This window comes from Myzus persicae, unplaced genomic scaffold (genome assembly GCF_001856785.1).
Source record: "Myzus persicae strain clone G006 unplaced genomic scaffold, MPER_G0061.0, whole genome shotgun sequence".
NCBI classification, from domain to species: domain Eukaryota; kingdom Metazoa; phylum Arthropoda; class Insecta; order Hemiptera; family Aphididae; genus Myzus; species Myzus persicae.
The window spans coordinates 1,817,665-1,832,959 of record NW_019101568.1 but is presented as its reverse complement, the minus strand read 5'-3'; the positions used below and the strand labels follow the sequence as shown (position 1 = coordinate 1,832,959).

At 33.2% G+C, this 15,295-nt stretch overlaps 1 protein-coding gene across 3 annotated transcripts; it reads right to left on the bottom strand.

The window, feature by feature from the left end:
* Positions 1 to 5,343: 5,343 nt before the first annotated feature.
* LOC111029590 (thiamine transporter 2-like) lies at positions 5,344 to 13,502 on the bottom strand. Of its 3 annotated transcripts, XM_022308645.1 has the most exons (13): positions 13,381 to 13,500; positions 12,384 to 12,491; positions 12,193 to 12,303; positions 11,854 to 12,118; positions 11,158 to 11,338; positions 9,736 to 9,906; positions 9,337 to 9,556; positions 9,074 to 9,252; positions 8,794 to 8,940; positions 7,605 to 7,710; positions 6,542 to 6,734; positions 6,323 to 6,464; positions 5,344 to 5,687 (listed from the first exon to the last, which is right to left on the bottom strand). In XM_022308645.1, exons 4-13 carry the CDS (start codon positions 12,024 to 12,026, stop codon positions 5,574 to 5,576), a joined length of 1,626 nt encoding a protein of 541 aa, XP_022164337.1. In that variant the 5' UTR covers positions 12,027 to 12,118; positions 12,193 to 12,303; positions 12,384 to 12,491; positions 13,381 to 13,500; the 3' UTR covers positions 5,344 to 5,573. The 3 variants fall into 3 exon arrangements, with proteins under 3 accessions (XP_022164337.1, XP_022164338.1, XP_022164339.1); XM_022308646.1 differs by lacking the exon at positions 12,384 to 12,491 and having other exon boundaries at positions 13,381 to 13,502; XM_022308647.1 differs by lacking the exon at positions 13,381 to 13,500 and having other exon boundaries at positions 12,200 to 12,303; positions 12,384 to 12,598.
* Between the last annotated feature and the right edge of the window lie 1,793 nt (positions 13,503 to 15,295).

The window sequence follows — 15,295 nt, the reverse complement described above, 5'->3', positions numbered from 1 at the left end:
TAGTTTAATTTAATTTTTTTTTTGGGGGGGGGGGTGGTATATGAATTATGTGACTGTAAGTAAGTATTACAATCTATTAACTTTCCCAGGCTTGAGTATAATACTATGGTTTGCGGGAACATATGTTGCACCAAGTTCGAAGGATTTATTTTGACTTTATTGCACCTGCATAATATATAGGTAGATTTTACCATTTACATTACAGATATTATATACCTACATACAGTGGCGTCACAAACATATTATTCTTAGGGACAAATACTGAAGCTATCCGTAAGTCGTAACCCACCCACCCACACATAGAACTAAAACCTGCTGATGCATATATTTTTTTTAATTATAAAATAAATATTGATATTATTTTACTATATCAATTAATATTAATATATTAAGTTACCTAATATTGAACCTATGTTCTTTTAACAAATTTAACGTTGGCAGGTTAGTAAACTATTTTAATTTATTAAAAAATAACAATATTAAGAAAATATATATATAATATTAGTAAAACATAAATTATTCTACATAATATGACTATACTAGACTACTTATGAGTATAAAACCTAGTTAACATAACGTGAAAAGTATTCCTCACTCAAAAACGTACTTGTAGGGAGGGGGACTAGTGCGGTTTATTTTTTGTCCCAATATCAATCTGCGGAACTTTGCAATCTACTAAATTGACTCCGTTTACCTTAACAAACTATATAAAATAATTTATAATTAATTATAAACATTAATTGTAAAATGTATACAACATGTTTTAATATAATTTATTATTGTCATTTAAGTAATTTCATATCTGGCTAATAATCCATGAAAATAAAGGAGGTGCCAACGTATACACTGCCACCTTTTCATCTTTTCTTCAGCTAACTCCTCCTACAGGTTCCATAGTGTAACAAAATTGATATTATCACAGAAGAGCAACATTCCTGTTAAAAAAAAAACAAACATAAAGGTCGACTCAAGACTCATATAATCAAAACTTTTGTTTTTTTTTAAATTTTAAATTAATGTATTTGTAACAATATTTAATAGAGTACCTCTTCTGGCTGATACAAAATCAACAAAACATCGTTGCGATAGGTTTGACTAGTATAAATTATTTTTGTCACTCGAAGATTATTGACATATGAGTCATTACCCACTTGCTACTCTACATTGAAGCATCGACTTGCGAGTCTGCTATATCATTGTACTTAGCTTAATTCGTTTTTTTGAATATGTTTACTTCGTCTGGATCTATCAAGCTGCAGTTGACGGAGAGGAAGTTGGTCGACCATGCGATTAGTTCCCCCGTTGTGGATACATCGGACAGAGTTGACACGACAACGTGTACGTCTGAGCCGGAGCTTCGGGTAACATCGGCTAGCATCCTGAAGACAAGCGAATTCGGTGGCCGTCGGTGGTCCTCAGCACCGAACGTCCTTCTACGTTGTTCACTGGCGGACCAACCAGAATCCGAAGCGCATGACAAATTTAGTGACGTCACTTGTCAGGAGTTGTTGGCCAGCGAGCCTATACATCCCAAACGGCGACGCACAATTTGGAGCTGGACGAAGAAATTCGTCCGCCGCATGTTGTGCTGCGCCGTTTAGGGTTAGGTTAAAAGTAAGAAAGCAAAAAAAAATAAAATGTTACAGTTGCATATACAGTTGTATATACAATTGAAAAAGTTATACAGACAAAAGAATACATTTTTCTTGTTTAATAAAATTATTTAATACAAAGACAATTATCAAACTTTATTTATTTGTATTAAAATTGATATTTAAATAGTTTCTAAATTAGGTTCTTAACAATTATATCTTATATTACTTAAAATAAGTCTTGAATAAAGTAAAAACTAATTTAAGTAAAAGTAAAGTGCTCGAGTTGATGGACTTCAAAGATAATCTTACTTACAAAATTGATATCACTGCCTACATAAACTATTTATACATCATAACTATAATAGGTGAAGATGCCATCCATTATTTAAATTATATTAAATTATAAGTTATAACATAGTATTATAATGATATTCAGATAATACATGTGCTTATTCGTCGTCCACGTATCAAATACATAACATTCGAAAAAAACGTGTGTTCGTATATATGTAATTCAATTATAAAAAGCAAAATTTTTTATATATATATACAAAAAATAGACCACCTAAAGTCCTAAAAGTATAAATGGAGTATAGAATAATACAAATCAAAATTCCAGAAACCCTCGTTAAAATATTAAAATATATACCTACCAATAATAATAATAATACTATTAATAATAATGGTTTTTCGGAAAATGAACGAGCTTAAAATTCTAACGCTGCTTACCGATGCGACCGATGAAAGTACCTGCGCTGGCTAGTAACACACGTCGTCGTCTGGGAGATTTTCGAATTCCTCGGTCTTTGTTTTGGAAATGATGTATTTATTTCATTAGCAATTCTCAATTCAACCACTACAATATTTACGCACACTTAAAAAAATGGCACATAACATCAACGCCATAAATGCCACACTACTCGAAATTCTCGAAGAAATCGTGGTGGACATAATGAGCAGCAATTATGATGACGAAACTGACGAAAACCTCGTACGAGTCGTTGCATCTCTTCAGTCGGCCGTCGATAGTGATTTTCGACGGACTTCGAGTGCCGACGCGCTGTCACCAGATCCAGAGCCCGTAGAGTTCACTCCGGCTCCTGAACAAGCATCAATCGGAGACTCAGTGCAGATGAGAGACGACGAAAAAGCTGAATAATCTGAGGATCCAATTTTCTTGGCCGGTGATCAATTGTCGAGCGGTGACGCGCTGTTCCCGGACCCGGAGCATGTCGATCCCACTCCGGACCCCGAGGACGCACCTCTCGACGTCACAGGCCTGAAAAAAGACGATACCGTCATTGAAGCCGAGGACTCGATCATTTCGTTGGCCAGTAAGCCGTCGGGTGGCGACGCCCTGAACTCGGAGTTGGGGCCTGTCGATCCCACCCCGATTTCCGAGAATGGAACACGCGGCGAAGTAGAAGCAGTGCCTGAAGTGTGTTATGTAAAGAAAATGATCCGGTCATAGGCATGGCAGTTACGAACAGTTTTGGAGAGCTGGTCGGTTGGGTGGACCCGTCAGCAGCACCCGGGAAACGTGTTTCCCTTCGCAGGAGTGGACTATCCGCCGGGTGAAAACGCGTGAAACGCATTTCCCGAGTGTTGTGTTGCTGGCGATGCGATACTACCGTCCGCAGCTCCCAGTAGTTCAAGCCCCCTTGGGCAGATGACGTCGGTTGGAAGACGGCGACAGACAGGAGGGGAGGATACGGGAAAGAGCACGGAGAAGGTGCACGGCGGTATGTCGCCCGATCACGTTCTCCGACCACACACGGCGCGACGGGTTGCAAGGGCATAGTGCGCTCGGTCGTAGTGACACGCGAGACCCTCTGGTGGCTGGGCGAGCGTCCGGCCGCAGTATGGTCGCGTGGAGCGACGGACAACTATGACGACGGCACGGCGGCTGGTGTAGAGGTACCGGCGTGGGCAACGATCCCGCCCCGACGATGACGACGGCGATGGCGACTCCACCACTTGACTATACTTAATATAATATTTAAGTTATTATTATTCAAATATCTTTGATTAATTGATTGAAATATGCAGGTTATTGCAGTGGTTTTCAATTTTTTTTTTAAACCGCGACTCAAATTTATCCCTGAAAATCTATCGTCAAAAAACAAAATTTAATTACTGATATTATAACTTTTTATACTTAATTATTAAATGTGATAAATGAAGACGGCATACAATGACTATTGTCAGCGGCGGCACGGCATGTTGTGTATTGTCGTGAACCCAGTTTCATTTTCGACCCACCAAGAATTAACCCACGGCTGACCAGTGGGTCTCGCCCCACAATTTGAGAAACTCTGGGTATTGCATATTGACTCGGATTGTTAACATCAGAAACAAAATGGCTGCTTGAAGGGGTATCACAATCATCATTTTTTTATCATCAAATATACGCTGACAAAAGTTAACGAATTCAAAATTCTCGTGCATATTAGTTATTACATACTTGATTAGTATATTGGTTCCTTTTACTCTGCCTTTCTTATTTTTATCATCAAATATTTGATTGACAAGTGGTATGCACTATGCATATATATGCAATAATCTTGTATTTTTCAATAACTTTAAAGACATCTCCGTATTTTCGATTTTGTTCATCTTGCCATTTCGGATTTTCATCTCGTACCTACGGCTACAACTAGATTATTATTTTAGCTTGGCTAGTAATGTAATATTATTATAAATTCCTCGTTCTATAATCTGGCAAACAATACGCACATACTAGACATTTTTAATTTTGAACGGAGACGTGTAGACAAATGGAACTCAGAATTGCAAATGAACTAGATTTCGATACCAGCTTTTGAAACAGAGACCGAAAAAATTGAAAAGCTCCCTGATGAAGTCGTTTACTCGTGGAGCACCGCCAATACGGTCAAGCACGTATCATATACATTTCATAATATTCCATTACTTTACATAGCACATAGCCACATAGCCCATAGGTAGGTATCAAAATAAGAGCTGTTTGTGAAATTGAATACATAACTGTTAATAACATATTTTTTGACACCTAATATGAAACACATGGAATTTTTATATCATCTTTGCAATAATATCTACCTACAAACAAAAGTAAATTTCCCGGGCTTAGAATATCACATCAGTTAATAAAATAATTCTGTATTTGTTATTAAATATTTTTACTCATGGAATATCAATAAATTGTTACATAAACTTAAAGTATAGTCAATATAATAGGTTAGCATACAATTCTGTGAATTATACCTTCATTGTACACTATACAACATTACAACCTATGCAATTCTTATAGATACCGATATTAATTATGAGTCAATAATTTAATGATGTCATATTGTGGAAGGACAATATTACAATAATAATCGGTATGATATAATAATAGCTGTATTAATTCAAATAATATACGAACTTCGAGCATAGCAACCTTTAAAATATTGTGAACTCATCGTGCGTAGGTATGTAAATATTGTTGAGCGGCTTATATTATAATATTATTGGTCATCAAACTACAGAAAACCTTTATCGGCTATAACTAACCTATTTTACACTGTTGCCAACCCATCTAATATATATATATATACATAGTTTTTAGTGTGTCTATATTTTCACATTAACGCATATTATAGAGATATCACATTTTGAGGGAGTATTTATGCATTCCACGTAATTTACTTAAAATAATTTTTTAGATTTCAGAACACTTTCATTTTTATTTAAGCACTATTATATTATTATATATACAAGTCAATAGATAATACATTATTTATATTTGTGCATCATGATCACCCGAAACTAGTTTAAACAAAAAAACAATAAAGGCAATACATACCAAATTAATTAATTATCAAAGTGTTCACAGTTCACAATATTCACATACTTACATTTTTAAATAATATATAACAAACAAAATAAACTATTTAATTTGACACAAAATAAGAGTTAAAGGTTTTATTTTATGTACATTTATAAGTAAATAATTTATTGTTTACATTCTATAATACTGTCGGTTGTGGCTGATGAGAAATAACTTTTGATTGAGAAAATTAGGAACACCGCTCCAATGCACATGTAGTAAACAGCATAAATCAAAAACTGCAAAAATAGAAAAATGCATTTAAAATACAATTTTAAAAAACATCTCTGAAACGATTTAAATACAGTGATACCAACAAGTCATTAAGGCTAAATAACATTTTAACTTTGAAATTGCACATCATACCGTACCACAGAAAATATATTTTAATTAATCCCGTTACATTACTTATGGGTTCAGATAATTGATTCATTAATGTCAGCGTAATCTTATAACATTAAAAATAGTTATAAGTGTTATAACTTTACTATAATTCAGACTTTCAGGGCTACTCAAACAACGGTAGCTACCCACTCGTGATTCGCAGAAGTCAACATGGCGATAATAAATTAAAATACCGAAGTGATAACTTCTCCGTAGGAGTGCAAACTAACGACTAAAAACAAAAATGTTTAAAATGACACATTAATAAAATAAAATATTAATGTGATGATTTTTATTGTAGGTAGGTCCTTCACCATTTTAAATAGTTTTGTTTTTAGTCGATATAGTGATGTGCACAATTTATCAGTCTGTGGTCTGTAGTATAATACATACTCTAATGTGTAGCACGTGTAAAAAAGGTCTCTTATATTTAAAAAAAATCCTATGACATCGTTTATTGTTTTATGGTTTTATTGGTTTGTTTATTTACTTGTTGTATCGTTGAAACCGAGATAATGTGTCCTTGAACGATGCCGTAAGTCATTAGCGTGTGCAGGAACAGTGCAATAAATGAGTTAAATCCAAATACGAGACCGTAACTATCTCTGCTTAATTGTTTGGCGACTTCGGATCTATAATGTGTCATACACCGAGCTGTTATTTAAGTAAATGTAAAATTTTTGTTGTATGAAAATATTCAAAAAATTACTCGGCGACCGTCAACATCGTTTGGTAAAGACACCCGTAGATTATGTAGAAAGCGTAAATGAACCACATGGTTCTTGTGTAAAAACAACCAAGAAGTACTATTCCAGCGAGTATTGAACCAATTCCTAGAAATAAGTCTCCGACTTTGAACCAATTTAATTCTAGTTTGCCAATTGAATAAGCAGCAATAGCCCCTATATAAATATAATTTATTAAAAAATTAAAAACAAAATTAATATAATATTATCATTATTTACTAATTATTATTGTTATTTTTTATTTGGATTAAGGCTTCAATTACTAAGATCATCATACTGGTATTGTGTGGATAGAGGACGTTTGGTTGGAACAAGTTTATATGTGTGGCAAGGATCTGTGTGTTGCTAAAAACCCCGGTGGTCACCCATCCGAGTGCTTGCGACGACGGCCGGTACGCATACTTACTAAACCACTTATTAATTATCATACAATATACATTTTGTAGGTGTTAAGGTGAAGACCGTACAGGTACATGACCAAAATTTTCCGTTTCTGTCTCTCTACGACGGGTAACATTCTATGGAAAGAAACTTTGTTCTGAAGTATATTTCTGTTTAAAGTTAAGATCTGTGTAAAATCAATAGCCAATCAGTAATTACTAATTCTCATATTGAAAAATCAGAAATTGTGATCAACTGTGATTGTAGACCGTAGGTAGGTGTTTCAGCTATTTCGATAGATATACTTTAGGTTTAGATGACGATATGTATGGCATAATCATAATTTTTTCTTATATTATATTATTTTACTTTGAATAAAAACCGACACTTAGGTGGTAAACAAAATTTTCCTTTTTTGATTTGATATTTAGATACTTTGTTTAACTCAATAAAATCTATCGTGATGGAAATCCGGGGCAATGTATATAGGTAGGTATTTTCCATAGTGCCCCTGCCATACAGATGTACTTAGACTGTTACCTAGATTTGGATATACTATTATAATACGTGGATGTAGCGTCGCACCACATTTTTGTTTTAGCTACGTAATACGTTACTGTGTAGTCTGTAATAAATTGTGCATACCTATTAAAGTGTTAAGTGATTCTGCCGCACCGTTGTACAAAGTGAAATGTGTATCTTCATTTAAATCTAATACATAAGTGTACAACACATTAATGTACGTGTAGACCTGAAATGAAAGCATTCAGTGATATTATTTAGTATTTACCACCCTTCGTTTCTGTTGTAATCTGGTTAATTAGTTCCATTTTTTTTTAAAAATGTTATCGTTATAACGTTATAAGTAACGTTTTGAAGCCCTGCTACATATTATACTCAATATATTAAACTATATACAGAGTGCACATAGTGAATTATTCAATTTTTTCAAATTCGCTTTAAAAATATTATTTAAAATTGAATTTGGTAATTTAGGTATATTCATTACAATTATGTGAGTATAAGATTGAGTCATAGGGCGTTTCGGACCATTCAAAATCACAGGGCGTGCCTGGGCACGAGCGGCACGCCCCGTGTGCATACATATGTTTTTACATATATAACAAAAACAAAACATAATAAAATAAGCAAATCAACTTAATATTAATCTATTTAGTTTTGACATATTATATTAGTATTTATACTTAATACATAATAGTAGTTCGTACTAACCAAAAGTGGTTAACACTTAATATTTAAATATTGATTTCAACCTGGTTAAATTGTCATGGAAAAATACGAAATTATTTATTGAGTTATCAGAAATTAGCATTCTATTTAAATGATGCTGTATGGGGGCCAAGCAGTGTGCGAAGGGTTCAGTCCCCACGTGGAGGTGCTACCTAAAACAAGGAAATTAACTTGTTCTAAAATAGTTTGACGAACATAAAGAACAGTACACTATGGATAGGATAACCGATAATCGATGGCTATCTATAGATGGGGTTTCAGAGGTGGCTGAAGTGTGACAAAAATAGCAGGTGTGTGTGGCTCGAATAACTCTGAACATGCATTTGACATATTAGCACATTTTAAAAATGGACTCTCTAATTCCAGCGAACTACTCGCTTACTGTTTTCATAATTTTCAGAATCTTTGAATAATGTTGAAGGGCTAACTTAAAGGACGAGACAATAAATTTCAGTATAGGACGAAATGCAGATATCGACTGCAGCTCGAGCCTCATATTTGGCCCTCAACAATCATACCTAAATTCCCGGTCTTGCCATACAAAAATACAAATATACAATAGAATATTGGATCGCATATTTACCTGTACATATGCTCCAAAAGCAAAAGCCCACCACAAACAAAGTTTTCTAACATATGGATCTGAATACGACCGCTTGAAATCCTTCTGTAAGCATGATAATACTTGACCCAGACTTTTACCTTCATCTTTATTAATTTCCTTGGTTATCTGAAAAGTACTTTTATAATGTTAATTAAAAGCGACTAAGTACCGTGTTTCATGGTACCATTAAAAAATTTTTTAATACAATCGTTAGCCAGGTAACCGGTAAGAAAGTTCTATATTAAATTGCGTTACCTACCTTTGTTTTCGATGGTTGAGATTCAACATTCTCTGTGGTTTTTGGTTCATCCGAAGAAGACGTGTGATTTTTAACTGGTGGCGGGCTCTCATCAGTTGATTCAGATTTTTCGTTATGAAAATAGATACTATTAGTAACGTTAGGCATCAAATAGGCCCAAACAGTTGAGAAAAACATTCCTTGAAAATCAAATGGTTTATATTTTATTGACAAATATGTCTAACTGAATTCGTTGAAAAACTTTTAACGAATAAGATATATACCGAATATACTAATGTAAACCAATTCGATGTAAGGAACTGAACCGTTGACGAGACTGACTGCTTGGGCGAAAAAAGACGATAAGAACTTGCCCGAGAGACACGCCGCTCTAGCTTGCCCAGTGATCCTTTGATAGAGACGTTTATCATCGGTCATGGCGTATAAATAACCAAAATAAGCCACTTCGGACGAGAAGAAGAAACCGTAGAACACTTGGCCAATCTGTAAAATATTTTTCCCTTTGCTTATTATTTTGAAATGAAAAAAAAAAACAACGATATTACAAATCTCGAATCTCGGTGAAAAACACAAATATCATAATATTATAATATAAAATAACGTATAAGTTATAATAGTCATCATAACTCATAACGATAGTACTTATTTGGTATAATTTATACCTGCATTCTCAATAAACTCGGATGTCCAACAATACTGCAATAGGCCATTACACCACATATCCCGTCCATTATCAACACCGGCTTATATTTCAGATAGTCAGTGATCAAGAACACAATGATGATGAGAACAAAGCACGAGTACGCTCCAACTGCATAAACATCTCTTGACGTCTGTAAAAATCGCAGAAATTCGGTGAGCATATAACGTTAGATCCGAATATCATAACACGATTCAGACATAATTGCATCGTATAATATCAATGGTTACATTGCAAAAGGGTCTAGACGACACTTATATAGGATCAAAGTGACATGACTAACATTATTGGATAATATGCGTGTGAAAAATATGTTTTTGTCACGCCTGCACCAAACGTTTAGTTTTCGATGACTGTTGAAGCGTTGGAAAGCGACCTTCTCTGGTAAACTGGAAGTGTTGGGAATGTGCCCTGCACGACCAGACACTGTCTTTACAAAGCATATTATAATGTTGGTTACCTCTTATATTTATATTAAACCTCCTTGCATTAAGTGTAAACATTTTTCTTTCATGAATAGAATAAGAATCAAGAAGAGTCTGATTGTTGCATAGATCCCTGAATTACGTTTGCCATGATCGATGAACGCTGAGGCTCACACGTCGCCCAAGCTTGAAATAGCTCACTTCCCGCCCTTGCCACATAATACTATATCCTTTTTGGTGTTCATGATGCGTTTAAACAGATCTGCCCATTATTTAGCAAACAGTTTAAATTATTTTCAGTTTGCGTTATAATTACGACACTTTTTTCCTTAGTTCTTTTGAAAAATTGGTCTAAACGACAGTAAAATAGGAATAGATAATGCAGTAACACGAATGTTTAGGGGACAAGCGGAGTTTATCGACATTGATTTATTTTTTACAAATAATTTGCCTGCTCATTATCATCAGGAACGCGAGTTAATTATTTATTTATTTTTAATTTTAATTTGCATTTTATCTTAAAATAATTATAGCAAAGCGATTACAAATACACGAGTTATTAATTATTATAATATTGATTTTAGGTCATTAATTATACCAAAATTTAATTGGAGATAAATGCATTAAATGGTGCCCATATAAGGGCATAAGCGTCAAGTTAATTCGACAAATGTATTATTCAAATTTCCGTATCCATGTAAATAATAATCAAAAGCCAATCAAAAATGTATATTTATATAAAGTAAAAAAACTACGAAAAATATGCTAAATCCTACGTAAAAAAGTTATTTACTCATCAAAAAAGTAGTGAAAAAAATAATAAATTACAACAAAATGTTTTTCGAATCTCCTGAAAACTAAAAAATGTCACTTACATGCTATAGCTTATTTTGCCATGTAACCTTCGATATGCTTATACCTATATATATATTGTGTCTAATGTATATTTTATATTTTACCTGAGTTAATGTGATGTTTATAGCTGGACTTGTCATGTAAGCCGCGTAAAACGGCTCGATAGGCCTAAATTCTCTGACGAATGCAAACACGCACACGAATAGAGAGATCTTTTTCCATTTCTTCATGATTGTTGTATTGGGGTATCGGAACAAAACGTGTGTATTTAAGATCAAGATTTTTCTAAATGTATATAATATTAGTTCAACGATAATATGATATAGTACTCATTTTTCAAGCGTATTTTATATCTTATTGGGATTGGTTGTGGCATGTTATCTTTAAATGATTATAGGAAGAGCTCATCTGAGATTAACGAATTCGATCAAGCATTACTGGTATCAGTAATTAAATACATTTGTTATTTTTCTGAATAATAAGGATTTAAGTTTAAATTAATGAACAAATAATAACATTTAAGTGTTCTGTGTTTAATTTGTTTTGATGTATCCACTCCTCGGATAACGGTGTGTTGTTGGTCTAAACGAAAACAATGGTTTTTGGTTTTAAAAAATGTCCACTTAAGTTTAGATTACGCGTATGTCATTGTCGACAGATGTTTTAAGAAAAATGTTTTTTTTAGCTATATTCTGAGCGGATGTATCGTATTATGTATTGATTTTACAATGATGTCGGTGACTGGTGAAAACGGATAATTTAGCTGATAAAAACATTAATAATATGAATATATCAACTACCGAGGCAACAAGCTGTGTTTAAAACGGATGCCGGGTACCACTTTATTCACAGAAACATGTTGTTTTGTGAATTTTAATGACGTTAGCACATTATCCGCTTTTAACGCATAGCGCACTGGTATCCAAATGAATTGACAAAAACGGACCGCAAACCTCAATACGGTAAGACGCATCCACTTTTAACGCACCGGCACCGTTACAATTGCATTTCAAACCATGACTAAATCTGTTTAGTCGTGTTTCTTACGGATATTGTGGGCCGGCCCTAAATTGTTAAATGATAAAAGCAGTTTACAAAATATTATACAAAATATTATTATTATAATATTAATACTTTACAATTTACATTATATATTTTCATATTTGCAGTGGTTCCCCTGTCATGGGCTCGTTGTACCCTTGTGTCATAGCCCGTGCTCAGTTTGGAAACCTCTGGTTTATTCCGTATTTCTAATAATAAAATAAATTAATATAATAATTATTACTTATTAGCGATATAAACTATAATATGTATATGTTAATATGCTGACCGTCTCCACTCAGAATCGCTTTTCGTGTGCAGTGATTTGTCATTGAATTCAAATTTTTACACATCCATCACAATGACCTACTCAATGGCGAGGTACATTTGACTCCTACTGTACAGCACAGCGGTTATCTACTTACCCTCATTTTTAATATAACGATTACAATTTACAAGTGAACTATAGTTAGCAAACCAAATGGAAAAATACGAGTTCCTACCTGTTTCAGAGGTTCCCACTAGGATCTATACGACATTACATATTAATATATTGTATAGATGTTATTACATATTAATATATTGTATAGATATTATATATGTGATTTTATATATATTATGATGTTATAGATGTTATGTATTATTGTGGTATATGTTATGTGCTAAACTTTAGCCATCTATAATATATGTATGTAGATCTTATATCCGGAATACCGAATTATGATTGAAACTAACGATCTTCCCTCGGTCGCTGTTACTTAGCTGTTTTGCAATAGACTTAAAGTTCAAAAAATATTAATTGAAGAAACTTGGACGTTTCCGGTATTTTCCACCATTACTCATATATAGGTTAGGTCAGGTATACTATCATAGAGTTACCTCTACACACTTAACATTGTATGCATTAATACATTCGTTTTAACCATTCATTCGGTATAATATCGTATAATTCTATCATTAACAGTAAGATTTTATAAGTTGAAAATTTTAGTATAATATTCTAATACATATATCCTATACAGGGGAGTAGTAGAGTCACTTTTTTAGTATAATTATTAATATGCATTATAAAAAAATAGAAATAATAAACGTTATATTACGAACAACAAGCAATATTTTAATTGATATTAAATAACTGCAGGGTAAATAATTTTTGATATTTTACTTAATAGTAAAAACGAAACACATCAAGTTGTACACGGGTAATATAAATATATATTTGTTATTTATTCACAAAAAACTTAGCGTCAAAGTTAGATTGATTAATGAAAATTTAAAACGCTTACCTATTCAAGTTGATTTACTCAAGTTGGTAGGTACTTGGTTAAACGTTGTGATTAATTTTAGTGCACACTGTACGTCTGCACGTCTGCACATATTGAAAGATAAATAAAATAAAAGTAAAAACAATGGACGCAATATAGTCACAAAATTACACAGTAATAGTTATTATGTTTAATTACTTTAGTTTTTACTCATTGTGTTTATAACCTATTAACCGTGCAAATTAAATATTTCAATTGTTGAACTGTCATAGTTGTTACTAGAAGTTCTGAAATTAAAAAATAATTACACAGTTGATAATGAATATTTACAATAATAGAAAATATCCTAAAAATTCTGGGAATGGGCAGTGGGACTACGGATGAGTGGTGCAATAATTTAACAATAATACGTAACCAAATAAAATTGTGTATGGACAAATTCATAATAGTCGACAGTCGTACTCAAACATTGGTTTTACCATTATAGACAATAACAGAATATTACATAATATATTATGTTGCTTTTTATGTAATGCTTTTGTCGGTGTTCTGTGGCTAACCAATAACCATATTATACATTAATATTTTATTAACATATATATATATTTATGTCTGTGGGCTGTGGGTACACGGATAATTTGAATGATAAAATTAATTTTTTTTCATTCCATTTTTTCATCGATTTGGCTGAATGGCTGACTGTAAAAAAAGTTTAGGGTGTCGCCCGATCGCCACCCAAAGTAACTTTTTTACCTTTCCACCTATCCAATTGCGGCCCGTACACATTAGGTAGGAAACTGCCTATACAGAGGTTATCAAAACTAAATAAATATCCCGATTGCGTCCGATACGTATTTTGACATAAACATACAACTATCGTATTCACGATTCTCACCATCACCAATATTCGGCGTGGTAATTTCCAGTCCATTAAAGATAAAAAAATTAAGATAAAATGTTAGACTACATTTATACTATTTACAGTCTTGTAAGAAATACTTGTGTATTTATTCATATATTTAAGATAATAATCATAAACGAGACATTGTATTTGAGTTGCATATTATGCAAATATGTCTAATACAAAATGCTTAATTTTATTAATTATAAGCTATTTTTTGAACCAATGTGTGTTTGGACGGGCCGCAATCGGGATACTTATATTTGGGATAAAATACGACTAACTGTATTCGGGCCGCAATCGGGCAACTCCGAAAGTTTAGGGGGATAATTTTGTTTTACCCTTGAATTTCTATAATATCTAAAGAAATAAAATTGGTAATTTTCAAATGAGGTACCTACTTCCTAAACTATCTATCACCTTTATTAACAGTCATTCACCCGAATGATAATGGTAAGGAGCACTCAAACATTATTTGTTTAAATTTTTTATTTTTGTGTTTGAATACCTATATATCCATCACCAGAATAAAGCCCCGCTTTAGAATTTAGATACTGGAAACAGGCTCTGACGTATTCTATAAGTACTTCGAAGTACTGGTCTGCACTGTATCTGAAATAAATCTTGAGTTGTCCTATTGCATATGGCCTCTCTAGTACCTATCTTTGTTAATGATGGATTAGCTATATTATCTCAAGTGACTTATTGTTTTTCTGCCCCATGCTGTGTGAAATATCCAGAAAATGAAATCATATACACTCCTTGTGTAACAATCTGACTACGCTCGTTTGATGGTGTTGAGAATAAATGAACAAGAGTTTGTTTTTTTCTTTATATTTTGAATACTTTTTATTTAATTAATACAAAAACACAATAAATTTACTAAGTCCAAATTGACTATTTAAAATAATGAAGACTAGCGAGATGTGACTTTAATGTCCTAGCTCCTAGCTCTTCGTTGATGTTAGTTCGCCTGGTTCGGTGTCGCTGGTCCGTCTAGCTCGGTGGTGTTAGTCCGGCTAGCTCGGTGTTGTT